The following is a 24,082-nucleotide window of genomic DNA, read 5'->3' on the forward strand; positions in this document are numbered from 1 at the left end:
GGCTAATATTGCTACTATTTGTTCATGTCTTTTTATACTCCTTTGTGTGTGTGTGTGTGTGTGTGTGTTTGTGTACGTGTGCACTTGCTTGCGCTTGCGTGTGTATATGGCTGTGTGTGTTTGTGTGTGCGTGCGTGCATGTGTTTATGTATGTGTATGGACATGCATGCATGTTTGTCTGTATGTATCAAGTTGCCTATTTCAGAGGTCAATGAAGAAAGTTGCTGGGAGACAGAACCATGTCAGCAGAGCCCACCAGGACAGATGAGCAGCAATAAGACACACTCCATTCCACATAGTGTGTATGAGGTTATACTCTGTATTTTACACGAACGATGATCAGGTTCTCTCTCGGCGTGACCAGGTTGGATTGGATTAGAAATGAGCTCATCAGAGGGACAGGCAAGGTTAGATGTTTTGGAGACAAAGTTAGATAGAGCACACTTCGATGGTTTGGACATGTCCAGTGGAGAGATAATTAATATATTGGTGGAAGGATGATGAGGATGGAGCTGCCAAGCAAGAGAACTACAGGAAGACTCAAGAGAAGGCTGATAGATGTAGTGAGTGATGACATGAGGGCAGTTGGTGTGAGAGATGAGAATGCAGGAGCTAGAGCTGTGGTGACCCCTAAAGGAGCAAGTCCAAAGAAAAAATAGAAGAACATGAATATGCATTATCTACCAACCATAAACAAACCATAATGATTTGTGGCGGTCCTGTTTTGGTTTATATACGTATCACCTGCTTCGAGTGGGTGTTGGGGTAAATAAAAAATAATCTTTAGTATTATTCGGTCCAATGCTTTGTTCACTGAAACATTTTACAGTTTTGGGTTAGGGTTAGGGTTAGGGCTAATTTGTAAAAACCAAACAAAAAAAATGCTAGTAAGCATTAGCATGCTATCATTAATATAGTGATCTTTTTAAGAAGGGGGTGTGTTTCAACTACAGGGGGATCACACTCCTCAGCCTCCCTGGTAAGGTCTATTCGGGGGTGCTGGAGAGGAGGGTCGATCGGGAAGTCGAATCTTAGATTCAGGAGAAGCAATGTGGTTTTCGTCCTGGCCGTGGAACAGTGGACTAGCTCCACACCCTCGGCGGGATCCTCGAGGGTGCATGGGAGTTCGCCCAACCAGTCTACATGTGGACTTGGAGAAGGCATTCGACCGTGTCCCTCGGGGAGTCCTGTGAGTATGGGGTACCGAACCCCCTGATATGGGCTGTTTAGTCCCTGTATGACCAGTGTCAAACTTTGGTCCGCATTGCTGTCAGTGAGTCAGATTAGTTTCCAGTAAGGGTTGGACTCCGCCAAGGCTGGCCTTTGTCACCGATTCTGTTCATAACTTTTATGAATGGAATTTCTAGGCACAGCCGGGGTGTTGAGGGGGTGTGGTTTGGTGGCCTCAGTATTGCATCTCTGCTGGCTCCATTGATCTCCAACTCGCACCGGAGCGGTTCACAGCCGAGTGCGAAGCGGTTGGGATGAAAATCAGCACCTCCAAATCTGAGACCATGGTCCTAAATCGGAAAAGGGTAGAGTGCCCTCTCCAGGTTGGGGATGAAATTCTGCCCCATGTGGAGGTGTTCAAGTACCTCTGGGTCTTGTTCACGAGAGAGGGAAGAATGGAATGGGAGATCGACAGTCGGAAGCCCCCAATTTACTGGTCGATCGACAGTCGCTGCTCCTCCCCATCGAGAGGAGCTAGGTGAGGTGGTTGGGGCCTCTGATTCGGATGCCTCCCGGACGCCTCCCTGGTGATGTGTTCCAGGCACGTCCGGCCAGGAGGAGACCCCGGGGACAACCCAGGACACGCTGGAGAGACTATGTCTTCCGGCTGGCCTGGGAATGCCTCGGGATCCCCCCGGAAAAAAAGTGGCTGGGGAGAGGGAAGTCTGGGCATCTCTGCTAAAGCTACTGCCCCGCGACCCGACCTTGGATAAGCGGTAGAAAATGGATGGATGGATGGATGGAAATATCACACCGTCATAAGTATTCAAACCCTTTGGTGTGACACATCATATATTTAACTTGGGTGGTGTCCATTTGTTTTGATCATCCTTAAAATGGTTCTACACCTTCATTTGAGTCCAGCTGTGTTTGATCATACTGATTGGACTTGATTAGGAATGCCACACACCTGTCTACATAAGACCTTATAGCTTACAGTGCATATCAAAGTAAATAAGAATCATGAGGTCAAAGGAACTGCCTGAAGAGCTCAGAGACAGAATTGTGGCAAGGCACAGATCTGGCCATGGTTACAAAAAACTTTCTGCTGCACTTAAGGTTCCTAAGAGCACAGTGGCCTCCATAATCCTGAAATGGAAGACGTTTGAGAGGATCAGACCCCTTCCTAGAGCTGGCCGTCTGCCCAAACTGAGCAATTGTGGGAGAAGAGCCTTGGTGAGAGAGGTAAAGAAGAACCCAAAGATCACTGTGGCTGAGATCCAGAGATGCAGTCGGGAGATGGGAGAACGTTCTAGAAAGTCAATCCATCACTACATCCCTCCACCAGTCGGGGCTTTATGGCAGAGTGGCCCGACGGAAGCCTCTCCTTAGTGCAAGACACATGAAAGCCTGCATGGAGTTTGCTAAAAAACACCTGAAGGACTCCAAGATGGTGAGAAATAAGATTCTCTGGTCTGATGAGACCAAGATAGAACTGCTCAGTACCTCAGACTGGGTTGAAGGTTCACCTTCCGACAAGACAATGACCCTAAGCACACAGCTAAAATAATGAAGGAGTGGGTTCAGAACAACTCAGTGACTGTTCTTGAATGGCCCAGCCAGAGCCCTGACTTAAACCCAATTGAGCATCTCTGGAAAGACCTGAAAATGGTTGCCCACCAATGTTGACCATCCAAACTGACGGAACTGGAGAGGATCTGCAAGGAAGAATGGCAGATGATCCCCAAATCCATGTGTGAAAAACTCATGGCTGTATTAGCTCAAAAGGGTGCTTCTACTAAATACTGAGCAAAGGGTCTGAATACTTATGACTGTTTGATATTTCAGTTTTTCTTTTTTAATAAATCTGCAGAAATTTCAACAAATCCGTTTTTTTCTGTCAATATGGGGTGCTGTGTGTACATTAATGTGGAAAAAATGAACTTAAATTATTTTAGCAAATGGCTGCAATATATAAAAGAAAGATTTAAGGGGGTCTGAATACTTTCCATACCCACTGTATACATGCACACACACACACACACACACACACACACACCCGCATACACATATACAGGTACTTATATATATCGTAAAATTCCTGATACTATCATTTCCAATTACATGTTGGATCCAGGCGTTCATCCTTACTGGATTGGGGATTTGGACAGCATCATTATGAAGAACCCTGACATGTATACCAATGACCCACATGGGAATGGTCAGTGGTATGGGAACAGAACTTCCCTAACCCAGCAACTGGACTTTTTACACAATTCACATCAGGTACTGAACCTTAAGTTACATTTTGAAAATGATATATATTTAATACAGATATACAATTTTTTTAAGCTAGACATACTTCCTGTCTTGAAACTCAATGATTAACTCATGAGACAATAAGGACTATAAACTGAAATATGCTTGTATGTTTGATTTGTCTTGTCTCTAGCCTGTTCGCCCATTGCGCTCTCTGAGCTCTGCCCAGCTGGCCAATTCCTTCAGCAAAACTCAAGCCTTCATTATCTGTAACATTGTGTTGATGAAGGGCCATGGCAAGGTATGAACCATACACTCCTAATCGTAAACTGATATTATATCCACTCTACACAGTTGAAAAAAAAAACATTTGTACACCCCTGTTAAAGAAAATAAATCTAAGCAATGTTCACTGAAATAACTTAAAATAACTTCAACTCTGCGTGCATGTCATAAAGCTTGGGCTCATTGTCAGGTCATCGGTCATCTAACAGGATAATGACCCAAAACACAGAGCTAAATCCTACTGAACATCTATTAAAAGGGGATGAAACATTAGGTCCTTACAAGGTACCCTTCAAATCTGAGGCAGTTAGAGGAGTTACACATTGGAAAAAAATACTTTATCAAAACAAGTAATAATTATATTAAAACAAGACATTTTGTCCCTAAAATAAGTGAAAAAAAATCCACCAATGGAACTAGTATGGATTAACTTGATAAGATTCTTAAAATCTTCTTCTTTTCCTTTCGGCTTGTCCCTTTAGGAGTCACCACAACGCGCCATCCTTTTCCATGGAAGCCTGTCTCCTGCATCTTCCTCTCGAACACCAACTGCCCTCATGTCTTCCCTCATTTATCAACCTTCTCTTTGGTCTTCATTTAGCTCTCTTGCCTGGCAGCTCCATCCTCATCACCCTTGTACCAATATACTCACTATCTCTCCTCTGGATGTGTCCAAACCATCGAAGTCTATTTTCTCTAACTTTGTCTCCAAAATATCGAAGATAGACCGTCCTTCTGATTAGCTAATTTCTAATCATATTAAACCTGCTCACTCCTAGAGAGAACCTCAGCATCTTCCTTTCCGCCACCTCCAGCTTTGCTACCTGTTGTCTCTTCAGTGCCACTGTCTCTAATCCGTACATCATGGCTGGCCTCACCACTGTCTTATAAACTTTGCCCTTCATCCTACCAGAGACTCTTCTCACAAAACACACCTGACACCTTCCACCACCCATTCCAATCATTTTCTTCACTTCCTTACCACACTCACCATTGCCCTGGACTGTTGACCCCAAGTATTTAAAGTTATCCACCATCACTATCTCTTCTCCCTGGAGCCTCAGTCTTTCCCCTCCACACCTCTCATTCATGCACATATATTCTGTCTTACTTCGACTAATCTTCATTCCTCTCCTTTCGAGTGCATGCCTCCACCTTTCTAACTGTTCCTCCCCCTGCTCCCTGCTTTCACTGCAGATCACAATGTCATCCGCAAACATCATGGTCCATGGGGATTCCAGTCTAACCTCATCTGTAAGCCTAACCATCACCACTGCAATCAGGAAGGGCTCAGGGCTGATCCCTGATGCACTCCAACCTGCACCTTACATTCCTCTGTCACACCTACAGCACACCTCACCACTGTTCTGCTGCCCTCATACATGTCCTGTATTATTCTACAATACTTCTCTGCCACTCCAGACTTCCACATGCAGTACCACACTTCCTCTCTGGGTACTCTGTCATAGGCTATCTCTAGATCTACAAAGACACAATTTAGCTCCTTCTGACCTACTCTGTACTTCTCCATCAAAACCCTCAGGGCAAATAATGCATCTGTGGTACTCTTTCTAGGCATGAAACCATACTGTTGCTCGCAAATACTCACTTCTGTCCTGAGTCAAGCCTCCACTACTCTTTCCCATAACTTCATTGTGTGGCTCATCAACTTTATTCCTCTCAAGTTCCCACAGCTCTGCACATCACCCTTGTTCTTAAAAGTGGACACCAGCACAATTTTTCTCCATTCCTCAGGCATGTTCTCGCTAGAATTCTGTTTAACAAGCTGGTCAAAAACTCCACAGACACATCTCCGAGATGTTTCCATACCTCCACAGGAATGCCATCAGGACAAACTGCCTTTCCATTTTTCATCCTCTTTAACCCTTTCAGCACCATAATAATAGATATAATAATTAGCTTTACAGCTTTCGGGGGCAGTTTGAATGATTCAAATTGCACAAAGTAGCGAGGAGTTATGGTAATTTGAAATACACATGCGCCACGGTGTCACCGGTGAGCCCCGTTGTTTTAAAAGGGTTAATACCTTTCTAACTTCCCCCTTACTTATCATTGCCACTTCCTGGTCCACCATACTTTCCTCTTCTACTCTTTCTTCTCTTGCATTTTCCTCATTCATCAACTCCTCAAAGTATAATTTCCATCTATCCAACACACTACTGGCGCCAGTACACACATTTCCATCTCTGTCCTTAATCACCCGTACCTGCTACACATCCTTCCCATCTCTATCCCTCTGTCTGGCCGACCTGCATAGATATTTTTCTCTTTCTTTAGTGTCCAACCTGGCATCCATTTCATCATATGCCTCTTGTTTGGCCTTTGCCACCTCTACCTTTGCCCAACGTCGCAACTGAATCTATTCCTTTCTCGTCTCCTCGGTCCTCTGTGTCCCACTTCTTCTTATCTTACCGCTTTCCTTGTATGATTATCTGTACTTTGGGGTTCCACCACCAAGTCTCCTTCTCCCCTTTCCTGCGAGAAGATACACCAGGTACACTCCTGGCTGTCTCTCTGATCACCTTGGCTGCAGTGATCCAGTCTTCTGGAAGCTCCTAATGTCCACTGAGAGCCTGTCTCACCTCTTCCCGAAAAGCTGCACAACACTCTTCCTTTCTCAGCTTCCACCACATGGTTCTCTGCTCTGCCTTTGTCTTCTTGATCTTCCTCCCCACCAGCAGAGTCATTTTACACACCACCATCCTATGCTGTCTAGCCACACGCTCCCCTATCACTACCATACAGTCAGTAACCTCCTTCAGATTACATCGTCTGCATAAAACGTAATCCACCTGCGTGCTTCTACCTCCGCTCTTGTAGGTCACCCTATGTTCCTGCCTCTTCTGGAAAAAAACTGTTCACTACAGCCATTCTTATCCTTTTTGCAAAGTCTACCACCATCTGTCCCCCCAAGTTCCTTTCCTGGATGCCAAACTTACCCATCACTTCTTCATCAACCCTGTTTCCTTCAACATGTCCATTACAATCTGCACCAATCACGACTTTGTGTCTGGGATTCTCAGAACTACGTCGTCCAGCTCCTTCCAGAATGTCTCTTTCACCTCTAGGTGACATCCGACCTGTGGGGCATAGCCACTAATCACATTATACATAACACCCACAATTTCAAGTTTCTATTTTTGTTTTAAATTAAATTAATAAAAAATTCTATTGGACCACAATTCAAAAACAGTGCCTGATTGCCTTTTTCTTTGAGTAAATTTTCATCCATTCATCCATCCATCCATCCATCCATCCATTTTCTTTACCCCTTATCCTCACTAGGGCCGCGGGCTGCTGGAGCCTATCTCAGCTATCTTCGGGCGGGAGGCGGGGTACACCCTGAACCGGTCACCAGCCAATTGCAGGGCACATAGAAACAAACAACCATTCGCACTCACATTCACACCTACGGGCAATTTAGAGTCTTCAATCAACCTACCACGCAGGTTTTTGGGATGTGGGAGGAAACCGCAGGGCCCGGAGAAAACCCACCCCAGCCACAGCGAGAACATGCAAGCTCCACACAGGCGGGGCTGGGATTGGAATCCCGGTCCTCAGAACTGTGAGGCAGATGTGGTATCCAGTCGGCCACCTTGCCGGCTAAACTTTCAAGAGATTTTTATTTCTTATTACTTTTGTCAGTTGTAAGTTATATCTAATCATTGTAGATTTTTTTTTACTTTAACTGTGTATATGATTGGAAGCAAATGAGAAAAAAAAAGACATGGGAACGTTCTACTCTGTCTCAAATGAAAAAATGCAATTGTACATTGAAATCAGTACTTCCCTTAATCCCAGTTATACCCTTAATTTGTAACCCAGTGTTAACAGAAATAAAATTAATCACCCCCGCACAAAAAACTTTACATAACGTGTTTACATCTTTATGCTTTACGAAACCTAATACCTGTAATATTAAAAATCAGTCAAAACACAATTGCAATTTTGTTGTATAAATCTCTATACAATGACAATAAAGATTATTTTATGTGAACATAATACCTTTCTTTCTTTGCAGTTTGTAATAATATTATCCTTGAAATCAATTGCACTGTTATTTTCAGGGTCTGGGCTTCAGTATCGTCGGTGGGAGAGACAGCATGTATGGACCAATGGGGATTTATGTCAAGACAATTTTTTCTGGTGGAGCAGCGGCTGCTGATGGAAGACTACAAGAGGGTGAGTGGTGAATTGTCTTACATATAAATGGGGCCCTTGGTTTTACAAAGGACTTCTGTTTCCAAATTTGTAAGTCTGCACCTACCTTACATAGTCTTTCACTAACCTAATCCTGCTAACGCGGTAGTAAAATCATAAATAACAATAACCATAATACTACATGTTGGTTTGAAAAAAATCTGGGCTGTAAATTTAAAAGTGAAACAATAAAAAAAAAAACATAAGTGCTACTGTAACTGCACATGCCTTCTTTTGCTTGCTTGACAACATATATTTACGGCGCTGTGTAAACTACTTCATTCTGCACCATTCATAACTTCGAAACCTGGGATGTCAGGATCAAGGACCCCTATTGCCCCATCAGTAGGCGCAGAACACCTCATGAATAAAAGAGTAACACAATTCTTGTTGCCATCGTGCTCTTATGATGGTGTGATATAGATGCAACAATAAATATTAGTACAATAATTAAATAAACATATTTATGATATTATGTGTAGGTGATGAGATACTGGAGCTCAATGGGGAGTCGCTGCATGGTTTGAGTCACGATGATGCCCTCCACATGTTCAAAGTAAGTCTGTCTGTCTGTCTAGCTGTCTACTATTGTATATATAAAATAATCACTGTACAGCTTATATAACAGTGCAACTTTGCTCTCTCCTCGAAAAAATCTAAAAAAACAAAAACAAAACAAAAAAAACCCACATACCATTAATGTCTAAACCGCTGGCAACACCAAAGTGAATACTCTCCCAAGTGAAAATGTCCAAATTGGGCTCAAGTAGCCATTCTCCCTCCCCGGTGTGACTCATTAGTGTCCCACGGTCTCAGGTGTGAACGGGTAGCATGTGTGTTAAACTTGTCTTTGGAAAGTAGATATATGAGTGGTGCCTGCATTGCTGCAAAGGTTGATGGGGTGAGTGGGTCTGCCTGTCGGTGTTCTGACCATATGACGCACACTGCATCAAATTGGTCTGCATGACTGTCATCCCAGAAGGAAGCCTCTTTGTGAAGATCTCTATCTATCTATCTATCTATCTATCTATCTATCATAACTCTTAAGTAAGGACAAGCATCATTGATACTGATCTGTTTGTGTTGATTTGATGAATTATAAGTGTTTCATAATACGGTGCAATGCTGTTAAAACAAAATGTAAACCAACAGTATGTGTATTTATATATGATATGTGTATTTATATATAATGCATCTATAAATCATCAAGCATGGGTTCATTAAGAGGCAAAATCTTTTAAAATCATCAAGATACCTTGATGACATTACAGTTTAGCTCAATTTTCAAAAAAATAAGTGCATTTCTCAAAATAATTCGTACAAATAGCAAAACAACATGGATTACCTGGAAAAATCAGTCTCTTGCTCAAAATCCTGCAATAAATCGAAATATCTGCTTCAATGAACATGCCATTCCCATTAGAGTGACAAGTCTGTGTGTCTTTGTCGACAGATAAGACAAGATATTGCTTAGTCGTTTTGATAATGTAACAATGTACACTGGCTGGATGTTCGAATGAAAACTGTGGCTATAGTTTTGATGAGAATTTTTTTTTACAGTCTCACATCCCAAAAAACATGCAGGGTAGGTTAATTGAAAACTCTAAATTGCCCGTAAGTATGAATGTGAGTGCGAATGGTTTATTTGTGCCCTGCAATTGGCTGGCGACCAGTTCAGGGTGGACCCCGCCTCTCGCCCGGAGATAGGTGGGATAGGCTCCAGCACGCCCGCGAACCTAGTGAGGATATGCGGAACAGAAGATGGGTTTTTTCCAATTAGTTTGGCTCATTTCCTGAGACTGAGATTACTAGTTCAGAACTATAAGATCATTGGGCGAAAAGTCTTACAGTTTAGCAAAACAGGAATGCCCACTTGCAAAAGCACATATCTATTCCAAAACAGTCATTTGTCAAAACTAAATTCCTTGATCATGTAAATAGTCAGAACCCACAAAATAGATCGTCCCTTTCCTTTCATTTCTTTTCTCATCTCAATAGTCAGTGGCCGCAAAATACAACGTCCATCCAGAGCTGTGAAATGTTACGGAATATCCGTATTTTGTTACGGAAATCACTGAACGTTGACTCGTTACAGTCGTAACACTGATTGTTTCGGATATCGGGGGGGAATCTACCGTCTGACATTACTGGCATGCCCACATTGAACAGCTACTTGGTACACGTTTTTTTATTACACCGCCCGCCCACCAGGCATTTTAAGTCACTGATCATTGCCTCCAGGGTAGCGAATAAGCTTCACTTCTTACCATGCTTTTTACAAGTGTCACAAAGGGAGGATGAGGAGTAGATAGCTAAAGACAATGTCAAAGCCATGCTAATTGCTAAGCTATTGTGACATGCAGTCACAAAACATTGAAATAAGCAATTTGGTGTTAGAGTACACTTGTCACATACCGTAATTTCTCATGTATAATGAGCATTGTTCCCCCCCAAAAAATGTAAAAAATCACTGGTGCTCATTATACATAGGTACGGGGGGAGGTTGCCCATTTTATAAATGTATGCCGCCATCTAGAGGTTAAGAAAAAGCGGTACACATTCATTTCAATATTCCACCGCCACCTAGAGATTATGAGAAAGGTGTACACTTTCAGTTTAATATGCCAGCACCACCTAGAAGTTATGAAAAAGGTGTAGCCTACACTTTCATTCCAATATGACAGTGGTATGTATGACTGCATAATATGTACAGTTGTACTCATAAGTTTACATACCCTGGCAGAATTTGCGAAATATAGTTTTTTTTTTTTTTTTTAAATACAACTGATGACTGAACAACAACCATCATTAATTTCTTTATGTCAAATGTGTATTACAGCTGGCCCGCCACTATATAGTGCATGCACCGCCAATACTACAACTACCAGAATGCTTTTCTATTGGTGCGTCAGTCGAGAACAGCAAGCGCTACTTCCTTTTCCATTGCAGTCATTAGCAACCATATTACCAGTCTCCTCGGGCAAAGTTACACCCCCCCTTCCCAGAAATGGTCAAACAAAAGATGGAAAACAGAAGCTTTGAAAGTAAAAGACAGACCCTTTCGTCTTGTATGTGGAGGCAACTTGGCTGCAATGAAAGAATTTAGCATCACTTGAATAATGTTTGTTTGATGTTTTCTTCATGCTCTTTTCTCCTCCAAGGCATGGGCTGTTAAAGTGCAACCAAACAGGAGAAAAAAAACATGTCTTGTAAATTTGCCTCGTAACAGAGAAGAGTATTATGAACGAGGTTGACAGTGAATGAATGGGGAAAAAAAATGCAAAGTACGTGAAATTGGGCTTCAAAATGGTGAAGAAGAGAGCTGTAAAAATTCCGCCTCTCCTGTCAAACAAATATAGGTACCACCTTCCTTCTCTCACGACACCTTTCCAGATAGAGATATCACACGCTTTCACAGGCTGCAGAGAAGCAGCCTCTGAGCCGGCATAATGACCATAAACTATGCTGCCAGGACAATTTCCCCTCCTTTGAAATTCAGCGGACAATGCGCTTCTGTGGCCACGGAATGGTGCTCCACAAGCGGCCAAAGCCGTGCAACACTCTCTGGTCCTCCTCGATTAATTTTTCCCTCTGAGGGAGGCTATGAGGCTAACGGCACTAATACTGTTTTGCTGGACCTCCAGCGGCTTCTCTAACTGCTGGCAATGGGCTGCGGGGTGGCACAGCCTCGCAACATAACACACGTGGCTGCCAGACGGAAAGACACGTTGGCCGAATAATACAAAACATATTACACTTCAGGGAAGATGTACAACCCCAATTCCAATGAAGTTGGGACGTTGTGTTAAACATAAATAAAAACAGAATACAATGATTTTCAAATCATGTTCAACCTATATTTAATTGAATACACTATAAAGACTAGATATTTAATGTTCAAACTGATCAACTTTATTGTTTTTATTGTTTGTTTTTCCTCTTTGGCCCGGAGAACACGACTTCCACAATTTCCAAAAACAATTTTAAATGTGGACTCGTCGGACCACAGAACACTTTTCCACTTTGCATCACTCCATATTAGATGAGCTCGGGCCCAGAGAAGCCGGCGGCGTTTCTGGGTGTTGTTGATAAATGGCTTTTGCTTTGCATAGTAGAGTTTCAAGTTGCAATTTCGGCTGTAGCAGCGAACTGTATTTACTGACATTGGTTTTCTGAGGCCATGTGGTGATATCCTTGACACACTGATGTCGTTTTTGATGCAGTGCCGCTTGAGGGATCAAAGGTCACAGGCATTCAACGTGGGTTTTCGGCCTTGCCGCTTACATGGAGTGATTTCTCCAGATTCTCTGAACCTTTTGATGATGTTATGGACCGTAAATGATGAAATCCCTAAATTCCTTGCAATTGTACATTGAGGAACATTGTCATTAAACTGTTCGACTATTTTCTCACACACTTGTACACAAAGAGGTGAACCTCGCCCCATGTTTGCTTATGAATGACTGACATAAAATTCTAGGTAAATGATTATTTGCTAAAAACAATAAAGTTTATCAGTTTGAACATTAAATATCTTGTCTTTGTAGTGTATTCAATTAAATATAGGTTGAACATGATTTTCAAATCATTATATTCTGTTTTTATTTATGTTTAACACAACGTCCCAACTTCATTGGAATTGGGGTTGTATTTTTTCAAGTTGTGAACATAGTTTCATGGCCAATTGCACGCTATTTATGAACAAGAAAGTGCAATTATGCTGAACGACCACTGCATGGAATAAGTGTGCTTGGTTTTTATATTGTGGGGTATAAACACCAGCCCTGTGACATCAGAGGGCTAGTTTTTCTCCCCACCCACAAAATCAGGAAAATTTGGCAGGCGAACGAGTGTTTTAGAGGTACCATATTTTGCCAAACCAATTTTTTTTCTAGTATTTGGGATGTAATATTGTATCTATGGTGCCTCAGTAAACGTGAAATATTAATTAAAAAATCATCCACGCATTCCTGATTTTCAGACGTTTTTTTTGCGAGAGGCCTGAAATCAGGTGATTCAAATTTGTTGAGCTTATCTATGTCACTGGGGAAGGCCTTCATCTACCTCTCCGCTCCCAAGCCCGAGCTGTGAACATAACAAATACGTGTGTGCTCTCACAAGTAGTGAGGGTTGGCTCTTACACACGGAGGCAACCAATCAGAGGAAAGGGGGCGATCTTAGCCAAATATGGACAAAACGGATACAAAACTGGGTCAAACAGAAATACCTGTCAGAGGGGCCATTTCTGTATGACAAAACCAAGGTTTTTTCTTTTAAATGATATTGACACATATACGAAGTTCATGTTAGAGAGTCACTTTATGGAGGTCTAAATAGCCAATATATGGGGCCTTCTAAACAATTCAGTGCTATATTTTTTGCAGTCTTTGCATGTTTTCAGCACTTCAAACATATTTAATGTATTTTGAAACAAAACACGAAATTGAGATTTGTTGCAATTTAATAGTTTAAAGGTTGGTTTTTCAATGAAAGACATGTTTGGGAGGTTGTTTTGTTTTTGGCCTTTGAAAATATTTCCATTAAAAAGGAACTTGAAAGACTACCCACTTTATCTATTTAAATAAGAAACAACTCCACTGATGTCTTTTATTGGAAATTTGACTTCTCATGTGTGTTTATAATATTAAAGTTTGCTTATTCCAGATTCAATACATTCTTTTATGAAAGAGTTTAACATTGCATATCAGGAGAGAAGGGAAAACATGAACAATTGCAGGCAACTTTCAATAAATATTGAGTTTGGCCCGTGACTTTGTCACAATTTTTCATTTTGGCCAACTGGTAATTTGATTATAACACCCCTGCCCTAACCCTAACCCCTTGAAAATGTAGCACACGAGCACAAAGGTTCACAAATAGCTAAGGAATACTGACAAATTGTGTTTTCATCACTGCTGGTAGTAATAATTAGTAAGTCGTGGCCCCAGCTAACAGCAGAAAGTCCCATGCTACTAGCCAATTGTCAATTGTTTGTCAATTATAGTGGAGCCTCGCATAGTCGCAGTTTGGCACCCGTGGAGTCGTTTTTTTTCTTTTTCAAATTTCTTTCATTTTTTTTCCCCTTGTTTTTCTTTTTGTTTTTCTTTTTTTTGGTGGGGGGATAACTAAAAAAAACGCCTATTGGTGGTTTATCCTGTCACGATTTGATTTCTGATTGGACCCAGAAGCAAGCGGAAGCTGGGAGGTTTGTTGTGAAAGGTTTCTTGAAGAGAATATGGAGATATATCCTTGAGGCGTACTGGCAGGTTGTCGAGACAGGGAACGTGCGACAGGCAGTGGCGTGAGATAGGTGGATGGCTTGGCGGTGTGGTGGAAGAGATCAACACGGCAGGGAACATGGAAGGAGCACTGAGGACAAGGTAACACACGGAGGTCAGAAGTATTGCGAGGACTGGCGTAGCTTACGTGTTGGGCAGAGAGCCGGTGTACCACGGGAGAACGTTAATACTCTGGCAGTTGAGTCTTGGATCAGGCAGGCTTAAATGCAGGCAGAGTACGGGGAAGAGAGAAAATAAAAAATTCAACAAATCATTTACAGGGGGGCTCGCCATGCACCCATCACCCCTCAGATTGAGGGTTTGTATTGGCTGACAATTTGCATTTTTTCTCCATTAACAAGTATGTCGGGGTCAGGTGATACTCTATTTGTTTTAGTGAAATACATGCCTACAGTTTTAGAAACGTTTAGCTGTAGACAGCACTCCTGCAACCAAGTTGTGACACAGGACATTGTATTAGTGAGTTTAGCAGCAACAGTATCTTTGGAGCGACCATGAACAAAGAAAACTGTGTCGTCTGCATACATTACGCACTCTGCTTCAGAACAAACAGTGGGAAAATCGTTGATATAAAGACTAAATAAAAGTGGGCCTAATATTGATCCCTGAGGGACTCCAGAGGTTAGCCTAAGAGACTCTGATCTGCAGTTGTTAACTGATACAGATTGTGTTCGGTCATGCAGATATGATTAAATCCAGCTCACAGCTTTGCGAGAGAAGTTAAATTTTGAGAGCTTGGTAAGAAGAACAGAGTGATTTACTGTATCGAAAGCTTTCCTGAGGTCCAAGAACACCGCCCCTACAACTCCACCCTTGTCGAGAGAAGATTTTATTTTCTCAATGAAGAGGCATGTAGCCATTTCAGTGGAATGCTTGGATCTGAAACCAAACTGCATGGCATGGAGAGAGGGGGAGCTGCTGTTTAAATAATGGACAATCTGCTCTGACACCCATTTTTCTGCAACTTTGGAAATGGCCGGAAGAATGCTTATAGGTCGGTAGTTATTCAGACAAGTTGAGTCACCGGATTTAAAGACAGGGGTAACGATAGCAGATTTCCAGGCCTTTGGAAAGTGACCAGATGAAATTGAAAGATTAATGATTGAGGCAATAGCAGTAGCAAGAGTTGAACCTAGATCTTTGAGCATGTTCGTGTCCATTCCAAAAACATCCTTTGCCTTAGATGGTTTGAGTGAATGAATTAAATCGATAACTTTGGTCTCAGTAATATTTGTAATAGTAAAGAACTGCGTTGCAGACAATGCAGGGTATTCCTTCCTTTGTATTACTGCAAACTTAGAAGAGATTTCTGACACAGATTCAATGAAGTAGTTGTTAAAAGCATCAGCCATCACTTGAGGTTCCGTCAGGATGTTTCCATTTAATTTAATTTGCATTAGTTTTGTTTTGTTATTTTGTGTATCACCCAATAGTTTTTTAATATAATTCCAGGTTATTTTTTGAATTTCCCTTCGCACAATTCAAAGCAGTAATGAAAAAGTCAGCTTTAGATTTTCTTATTTCTTTCACTACCCTATTTCTCAGTGAAATAAAGGGGTGTCTATTGTATCCTGATTTGACCGACAACTTCAAGGAATGATCGCGTTCTTTCATCAGTTTCAGAATAAATGTGTTTAACCAAGGAAGGCCATTCTTTCTAACTTTTAGTTTAATTATCCGTGTAAATTGTATAATAATTTCTTGTATTTTGTTGGAAAATTTAGAACAATGCTCATCTAAATTTTTACCAGCAAGTAATACATCCCAGCTTACTTCTTGGATAGAATCTTGGAAATTTTGTTGTTCATGTTTTGGTATCCTATTGGATTCAGTGGTGGCCAAGGGTTTGAAGCGCTTTTTATTTAATTTTCTTGTGACCATTATAAGATTGTGATCAGACAATCCTGTGAGCATATTGTATGGCTTCAAGATCCTTTCTGGCCTATTAGTAAAAGCTAGATCAATCTGAGTTTGGGTGGAGTTTGTAATTCTCGTCATTAATTACCTGAGTCATATCCATATCATCCATAACCCTTTTCAATGTTTTCCTAACTTTGTTAACTTCCCAATTAACATTTAGGTCACCCATTATTATCACCTCTTTTGCAAGATTGAGTTGTTTCAGTAAAATTTCCAGCTTTTCATAAAAAGCGGCATTTGATGAGGCAGGCCTATAAATAACTACAAGAATAAAAGACATTTGCTGTGACAAAGAAACAGTTAGTCCAAGAAATTCTAATCCATTCTCATCTGTAACATGTATTTCATTACAATTAAAAGTGTCCTTGGCATAAATCATAACACCTCCTCCCTTAGAACCCTGTCTGTCGTTTCTAAACATTTTATAACCAGGTACAGATAGTATTGCTGAGGGCGAAGATTCATGGAGCCATGTCTCAGATAGGCAGAGGAAGTCAATATTTGAGTCAGTGAGAAGGTGATTGACCTGATCACTTTTTGTTAAAATGCTTCGTATATTTAAGTGTGCACAAATAATGCCTTTTGGTTTACGTGTTGAGTCCCATATTAATTTAGCGTTATTAACGGTTTGGAACACCCTGCATTTCCGGTGCTTTAGTATTGCGGGGTTTGGAAGCCCCCTGTTTCTTTTATTGGCAATGTTTGCATATAGCTTTACGCTGCCAGCTTCCGCCACAGCCGGCAGTGGTGGAGGCCGTGGAGGCCCAGCCGGCAGTGGTGGAGGCCCAGCCGGCAGTGGTGGAGGCCCAGCCGGCAGAAGTAGAAGCCCAGCTGGCAGAGGCAGAGGCCCAACCAGTAGAGGCGGAAGCCCAGCTAGCAGTGGTGGAGGCCCAGGTAGCAGTGGTGGAGGCCAAGCTAGCAGTGGTGGAGGCCCGGCCAGCAGTGGTGGAGGCCCGGCCAGCAGTGGTGGAGGCCCGGCTAGCAGTGATGGAGGCCCAACTAGCAGTGGTGGAGGCCCAACTAGCAGTGGTGGAGGCCCAGCTGGCAGTGGTGGAGGCCCAGCCGGCAGTGGTGGAGGCCCAGCCGGCAGTGGTGGAGGCCCAGCCGGCAGTGGTGGAGGCCCAGCCGGCAGTGGTGGAGGCCCAGCCGGCAGTGGTGGAGGCCCAGCCGGCAGTGGTGGAGGCCCAGCCGGCAGTGGTGGAGGCCCAGCCGGCAGTGGTGGAGGCCCAGCCGGCAGTGGTGGAGGCCCAACTAGCAGTGGTGTTGGCCCAGGTGGCAGTGGTAGAGGCCCAGCAAGCAGAGGTGGAGGCCTAGCTAGCAATGATGTTAGCTGATCTAGCATTGGTGTTAGCCCGGCTGCTCGAGGTAAAGGCCCAGTTGGCAGTGATGTTGGCCCAGGTAGCAGAGGTGGAGGCCCAGCTAGCAGTGGCCCAGGGTTTAGTTCAACATCACCAGCCAAAATAAGTATCAGCAAGAGATTAAAAACACCCAGGAGTGGTTTGCCTGTGACAGCCTGTTCCTGCTCACCTGGGGGTGGCCTAGCATGGCCATAGTCCAGTACCCTTGTGAATAGCATGTGCTGACTCCATCTGGCTGGATACAAGGTTAGAGTGCTCCTTTTTCTTGGACATGTTGAACTTAGCAGAAGATAGAGGGTTATCCAAACAGCAAAGGAATACGTTGATAGCATAATCCATGGTCCTATTTGATCTTTGGATGACGTTTTAAGCAAACGCACAGGACCTGCCAAACTGTGTGGCTGCACCCCGGCAGCCATCTTGTTTTTTTGTCAACGTGCTTGTCATCATCATCAAGAACATGAATTTGTCCACAGCCACTTCTGCTTCTTCCTCTGTCTTGTCTCCCATCACGACCTTGCATAACTTCTCCTCTTCTTTTCTTTGTCTGTTGATGCTATCCAATTCCTTGTCCCTCCATTGTCAGACATTGTAACATTGTTGTGCTCCAGCTACAGTGCTTGCCAGTTGATCGTTCATGAGCTGCACCTTTGAGCTATTTCAGAAACGTGGTTGTTCAATGGTTGAGCTAATGCTTCACACATTTCGATTTGTTAGAGAAAGTCAACATTAACCTGGGAAAAAAAAATTGATGGAAAGTCTAATGAAAATGTATAGAAATACAATGGGCTTGACATATTATGGCAACTTGTTCAATCATTTTGCATGTAAAGACTTATGCGATAAACTAGTGCCTAAATGTTGTGGGGGGTGAGACTATTCAACAGCAAATACTATAAAACATTTTGATCAACATGACATATGCAATTGATGTAGGAAAAATCTGAGAATTGGACATAATCACCTGCATGGATGTATCAAAGAATTTTCAACTTGTTCAAAGAAATGAGAAACTGCTTTTTTGATGTGCATAATTGTAGTTAAAATTTTTTTTTAAGAATTTCAATTCTTATATGAGAAATGTACCAAATGGACTGAAAAAACCATAATGTGTTTTGCAGCAGATCAGAAAGGGTGTATTGACTCTGGTGGTGAGGACTAGCCTGCGAGTGGGGGCCTTGTGTGGCCAGGCCCAGGTAGTTCAGCTGTGCCGATCACGCTCACTCAGCTCCACCACCAGCATGGCTAGAATCAGTGAGGACCTGGGAGATTACAACTACAAAGTTTGTAACAATTCCAGAGTTACTGTTCCTAGTTCACCTGCTAAACCAGGAGACCGCATCATGATGGAGATCATTCTGCAGAAAGGTCAGACTCCCGTGAATTGTCAAGTTGTATGTTGTTTTCCTCCATCGTTGTATTTCATATGCAAACTTTTTCATTACCATGGGATTGTCAGTTTATCATTTGTGTGTGTTTATCATTTGTGTGTGATTTACTATCCAGTTTTTGAACTCTCAACCTGGATTGCTTAGGAAGGGTGGGTTCAAAGTAAGCTATCCATTATGTCAGTGCGAATCCACAGATGGATAATATAAGGTGCCGTATAGGCCAAAAATAACATTTGCCTCCCACACACAACAAATAAACCACTTCCATGAACCAAAAAACTTACACACACAAACGCACACACACTAAAAAAACTAAAAATCACAAAAACACTCACAATCACTGAAAAACCTTTTATACTCACCCAAAACCATTCCCGACTCTCCCTCTGTCACTTTCTCTCACAGTCTCTCACTGCCTCTTTTCATCTCTCTCTTTATCTCTCTCTGCCTCTCTCTCTCACTCACTCACACACACACACACACACACACACACACACATACAGACACTTGCACAACAAAATCACTCACACCACAACTATCACACTCAGCGATAAACCCCTCCCTCCCTCAGAAAAACACTCTCGCTCTCTTGCTCACACACACGCATGCACACAGACACACACACACACACACACACACAACTAAAAATAAATTGAACAAGTGTCTTCCACCAAAAGTCCTCTTCCTAAAATTAAAAAACCCTCACAAAGAGAGAAAAAAAAATGTTTTTGTGTGAGACCTTTTTTGGCTAAGCGAGAGTCAAAAATGTCTATAAGATGGAAGCCAAAGGACAAATGTGTGTGAAACCCTATTGTATTTAGCACCGAAGATATGCTTTCACTGCTGTTTGTCTGTCCATTCACAATGAAGTGAAGTAAAGTTGGGGGGGGGGGGGGGGGGGGGCGATACACACAATTTTCGCATGCACCATAGAAATATACAATTCACTATATAGAGAGGTTAAATACAACATGGTGCACAACCATTTTATTTCCAGAATTATTTCATTGTCATTGCTGCAGCCTTTGGAGTAATTTGGTCCATCACTGCAATGACTGACTTGAGCTCAAAACAACATGATTGAACAAGCAAACAACAGTAGCAGCATTCCGATCACAACAATACTGTTTTTATTCTTACACCAAGTCTTAATTTATACTATACAAACTTAAATGTAGCATTGTTATATCTGATGCAGATCGAGTGTGTGGGGCGTTCCTTGTTAACATTAATGTGTTTAAATAACCTTGATCGTGAGTGTGTTACAGGAAATAGCTTCCTTATATGCGGGTGGCATTATTAGATCTACAGTGCCACCAGAAAGTATGCACACCCTCACATACTCAAATCAGCTTTAGAATAACTCTGTAACATAGCAAAATGTGGAAAAAGTGAAGGGATGTGAATACTTTCTGGTGGCGCTGTACGTGTTCAAGTGTACTATTATACGAAAGTGTGGTAGTTTAGTGGTAGGGGAAACCATATCTGGACCTAGCTTTATTACTTTGCATCAGGGATTCAAGAAACAGTTGGTTACTTAAGTTCTGTTGGCTGTATTTGACTGCAGTTGCGGCACAATACTGCCTGGTAGGAGCCACGCCAATGAATGAGGCATAAACACACAGTTCCTCACGTTTGGTTCTAACAATGGTCGAAAGAAGAATGACAATAATAATTTAGCATATATTGGTGTTAAAGAAACACAATGTGTTAAGGGGTCGGAGGATAACGTTTCCATTCTCCTTTGTTTCCTGGGGTCTGTTTCAAGTGAAACGGGAAGATATTGTAAATAAGGATGTTTAGTGAGTATATAACTGGGGCACCACGTCGTTGATTAGCTAACAGCAGGGCAAAACGATGAAAAACCTCGTGGATCAATCTTTTTCTGAAAGGTTTGTCACAGTAATGTCAAATTAGTTCTCAATTGCAGAGGTCAATATCTTTGAATCTAACACACAGTACACATTAAGGCTGCTTGATATGTGTAACATTTAATGTGAAACTACAGGGAAATTGGGGGAAAATGCAAAGGGAGTTAACTACATAATAAAAGACGAGAATACATAACATAGTAGAACGAGTGAATGGCTGAAGTCATGAGATGAGCGTGAATGAACTGATGTGTGTTGAGCAAGAATAAAGTTGGGACTCGTAAGATCATTAAACTAATCCCAAGCTACTATGCACCAATTTGCGCTTATTATGGTAGTTACTGCAATGTTTACTCACTATTCGTGGATCACGTGGTCGCAGAGCAGGAGGCTCTTTTTCTCGGTCATCTCAGACGGAAATAAGGCAGTTGAAACGTTGAGGAAGAAGATGGACAAAGGAAGAAAAATGGAAAAGGACTACAAAAAGGAAAACTGATGGTTACATGCGCGCGGGAAGTTGCGCTTGTAACCTTCCCTGCTGTTGGTCTTGCAGGCGGCCTACGCTTTTACTCTCGGTTGAGAGTGTAACTTGTGGATGGACCAGAGGTTTCTCTTGAGTCACCTCGCAAGCCCAAAAAGTGGCTTGGAAAAAGAAAGCAGGGGAGGGGAAGGGATGGCCGGAGCCAAGAGACTCAGGGAGGCGAGGGCAGATGTAAAACCAGGAAACAAGAGAGGATGGGCAAAAAAGGGTCCGCATATAGACCTCTGAAACGCAGGAGAAAAGAGATCACGGCCTGACTCAGATTTCTGTCTGAAGTTTCTTAAGTACGCGGGTCACGCCCTACTCATGGATGAACTCCGCACATTTTTGTAAACAATTCCAAACTTTGAAACTGTCTCAAGCAGAGATTAAGTATATGAAATTAAATTGTTTCAATCTTAGTTCTGGCATATCAAATAACATTTGTTAACACAATGTTATTTCACACTTTTGTCTTAAAACACCGTTGTACAGTCCTCATGAACAGACTCATCGCCAGCCAACCCTAAAGAATCAACCAATTAATGACACAGAAATCAGGAAGCACATTCAGGGTACTTATGCAGGCCTTTACACATTCATACAGACGTGGTATTTCCTTAATTTCATTGTTCATTCTTGACACCTATGACATATGGTCACAAGGGTTGCAGTGTTTTTGGCCACCACTTGGGGGTGTCTGTGTTCGATCGATGAGGTGCGCCCACTGGGAAGTCTTTGTACTTTGGTCTTGGGAGTATCCATGAGTTAAAACAGACATCCTCCCGGCTTATGTTGGTGTATCCCAGGAATGCTCAGGGTTGTGTTGAGTGGATTTGGAGAAGCAGAATAGGCCAGCTTTTTGTTTTAAGAGTCGATATCCGTGACAATGGTGTTGGTGAAATGATTTGCCTGAAGTCTACTTGTCTACAAAACATCAGAGTCTGAATCATAATCATCTTTATTTGCCAAGTATGTCAAAAAACATGCAAGGAATTTGTCTCCGGTAGTTGGAACTGCTCTAGTACGACAACAGACAGTCTATTGACAGAGAATATTTTTGAGACATAAAGACATTTAAAAAAAAAAAAAAAAAAAAAAAACAGTCACTGAGCAATAAAAGGTTGCTCGTAATCTGGTAATGCTGGTACATTTTTATTTTATGTTATTTTGATAATTGTGCAAAAAGATGCAGAGTTCTCTAGCAATTAGAGCAGTTTGAATGACTAATAGAGCAATAATCCGGTGCAGTGACCATTGTATAAAGGGCGATGAGACTTCAAGAAATGTATGCAGTTTAAAGTGACTAATAGTGCGATAACCTGGCACAATATCGATTGTGCAAATGTTGCAGATGCTACTCAGTCAATTGTGCAAATGTTGCAGATGCTACTCAGGCATGAGTGGTCAGTATTGGTCAACAACAGATATGCAAATAGTGCAGCGTGGCGAGACTACAATTGTGAGTGCACGAGTAATGTATAATTGGCCCGACAGAAATATGACAACAAACTCAAGACAAAAAATTGGCAACATGTTGCAATGGAATTGTAAGTTAACTGTAAGTTAAGAAGTTAATGGCAAGAAGGAAGAAGATTTTGCAATGTCTGCTACTTTTAGTTTGCATTGTTCGGCACTGCCTACCTGAGGGAGCTGGAAGAGGTGCTGACCAGGATGTGGAGGGTCCAAGAGGATTTTCCATGCTCTTGTCTTAGTTCTGGCATCGTGCAAGTCCTCAAGGGTTTCTAGGGGGGTACTGACAATCTTTTCACCAGTTTTGATTGTTTGTTGCAGTCGGAATTTGTCCTTTTTCTTTTAGCAGCACCAAACCAGACTGTGATGGAAGAACACAGGACTGATTCGATGACCGCTGTGTAGAACTGCCTCAACAGCTCCTGTGGCAGACCATGCTTCCTCAGAAGCCACAGGAAGTACATCCTGTGCTTGGCCTTTTTGAGATGGAGTTGATGTTGATCTCCCACTTCAGGTTCTGAGAGACTGTAATTCCCAGGAACTTGAAGGTCTCGATGGTTGACACAAGGCAGTTGGACAGTGTGAGGGTCAGCTGTGGCGAAGGATGCCTCCTGAAGTCCATAATCATCTCTACAGTCTTGAACATGTTCAGCTCCAGGTTGTGTCGGCCGCACCACAACTCCAGCCTCTCCAGTTCCTGTCGATACACAGACTCGTCACTGTCTTTGATGAGGCCGATGACTGTGGTGTCATCTGCAAACTTCAGGAGTTTGACAACCGGGTGAGTTGAGGTGCACAGCAGGGGACCTGTGATGCTCTTCTGGTGGTCCAGCACGAGGCGTTCAAAGTACCTTTTGACCACAGATGTCAAGGCGACGGGCCTGTAGTCATTCAGACCCAAGATTGCAGGTTTCTTGGGGACTGGGATGATGGTGGAGCATTTGAAACAGGATGGTACTTCACACAGTTCCAGAGAGCTATTGAAGATCTGTGTGAAGACTGGAGCAAGCTGGTCCGCACAGACTTTGAGCCAGGATTGGGTCACAAGGTCTGGGCGTGCCGCTTTGTTAATTTTTTGTTGTTTGAAGATGCGTCTCACATCCTGTTTGTGGATGGTCAACCCAGAGGTGTGATGTTGGTCGGTGGTGGGTGAGGGGTGTGTAATGCATGCCAGACTGATTTAGAGTTGTTAGTGATAAACTGTTTTTCTAACTTTACTGCATAGTTTCTCATTGCAATAAATTTCTTTAGTTAGCTGGTTTCTAGAGCAATTATACAGGGCCCTATCCCCACTTCGATATGCATCCTCTTTAGC

At 42.5% G+C, this 24,082-nt stretch overlaps 1 protein-coding gene across 7 annotated transcripts in view; it reads left to right on the forward strand.

Moving 5' to 3' along the window:
- il16 (interleukin 16) overlaps positions 1 to 24,082 on the forward strand; it is a 91,787-nt gene that overhangs the window by 14,054 nt on the left and 53,651 nt on the right. For 6 of the 7 annotated variants that reach the window (XM_061670569.1, XM_061670574.1, XM_061670573.1 and 3 more), the window contains 6 exons: positions 193 to 298; positions 3,308 to 3,456; positions 3,623 to 3,730; positions 7,803 to 7,917; positions 8,418 to 8,491; positions 18,634 to 18,880. In XM_061670569.1, the coding sequence (XP_061526553.1) occupies positions 193 to 298; positions 3,308 to 3,456; positions 3,623 to 3,730; positions 7,803 to 7,917; positions 8,418 to 8,491; positions 18,634 to 18,880 (799 nt within the window). The remainder of the gene's footprint in view (positions 1 to 192; positions 299 to 3,307; positions 3,457 to 3,622; positions 3,731 to 7,802; positions 7,918 to 8,417; positions 8,492 to 18,633; positions 18,881 to 24,082) is intronic. The other variant, XM_061670571.1, reaches the window with a different exon arrangement.

The sequence above is a fragment of the Phycodurus eques genome, chromosome 2 (genome assembly GCF_024500275.1).
Source record: "Phycodurus eques isolate BA_2022a chromosome 2, UOR_Pequ_1.1, whole genome shotgun sequence".
Classification (NCBI taxonomy): domain Eukaryota; kingdom Metazoa; phylum Chordata; class Actinopteri; order Syngnathiformes; family Syngnathidae; genus Phycodurus; species Phycodurus eques.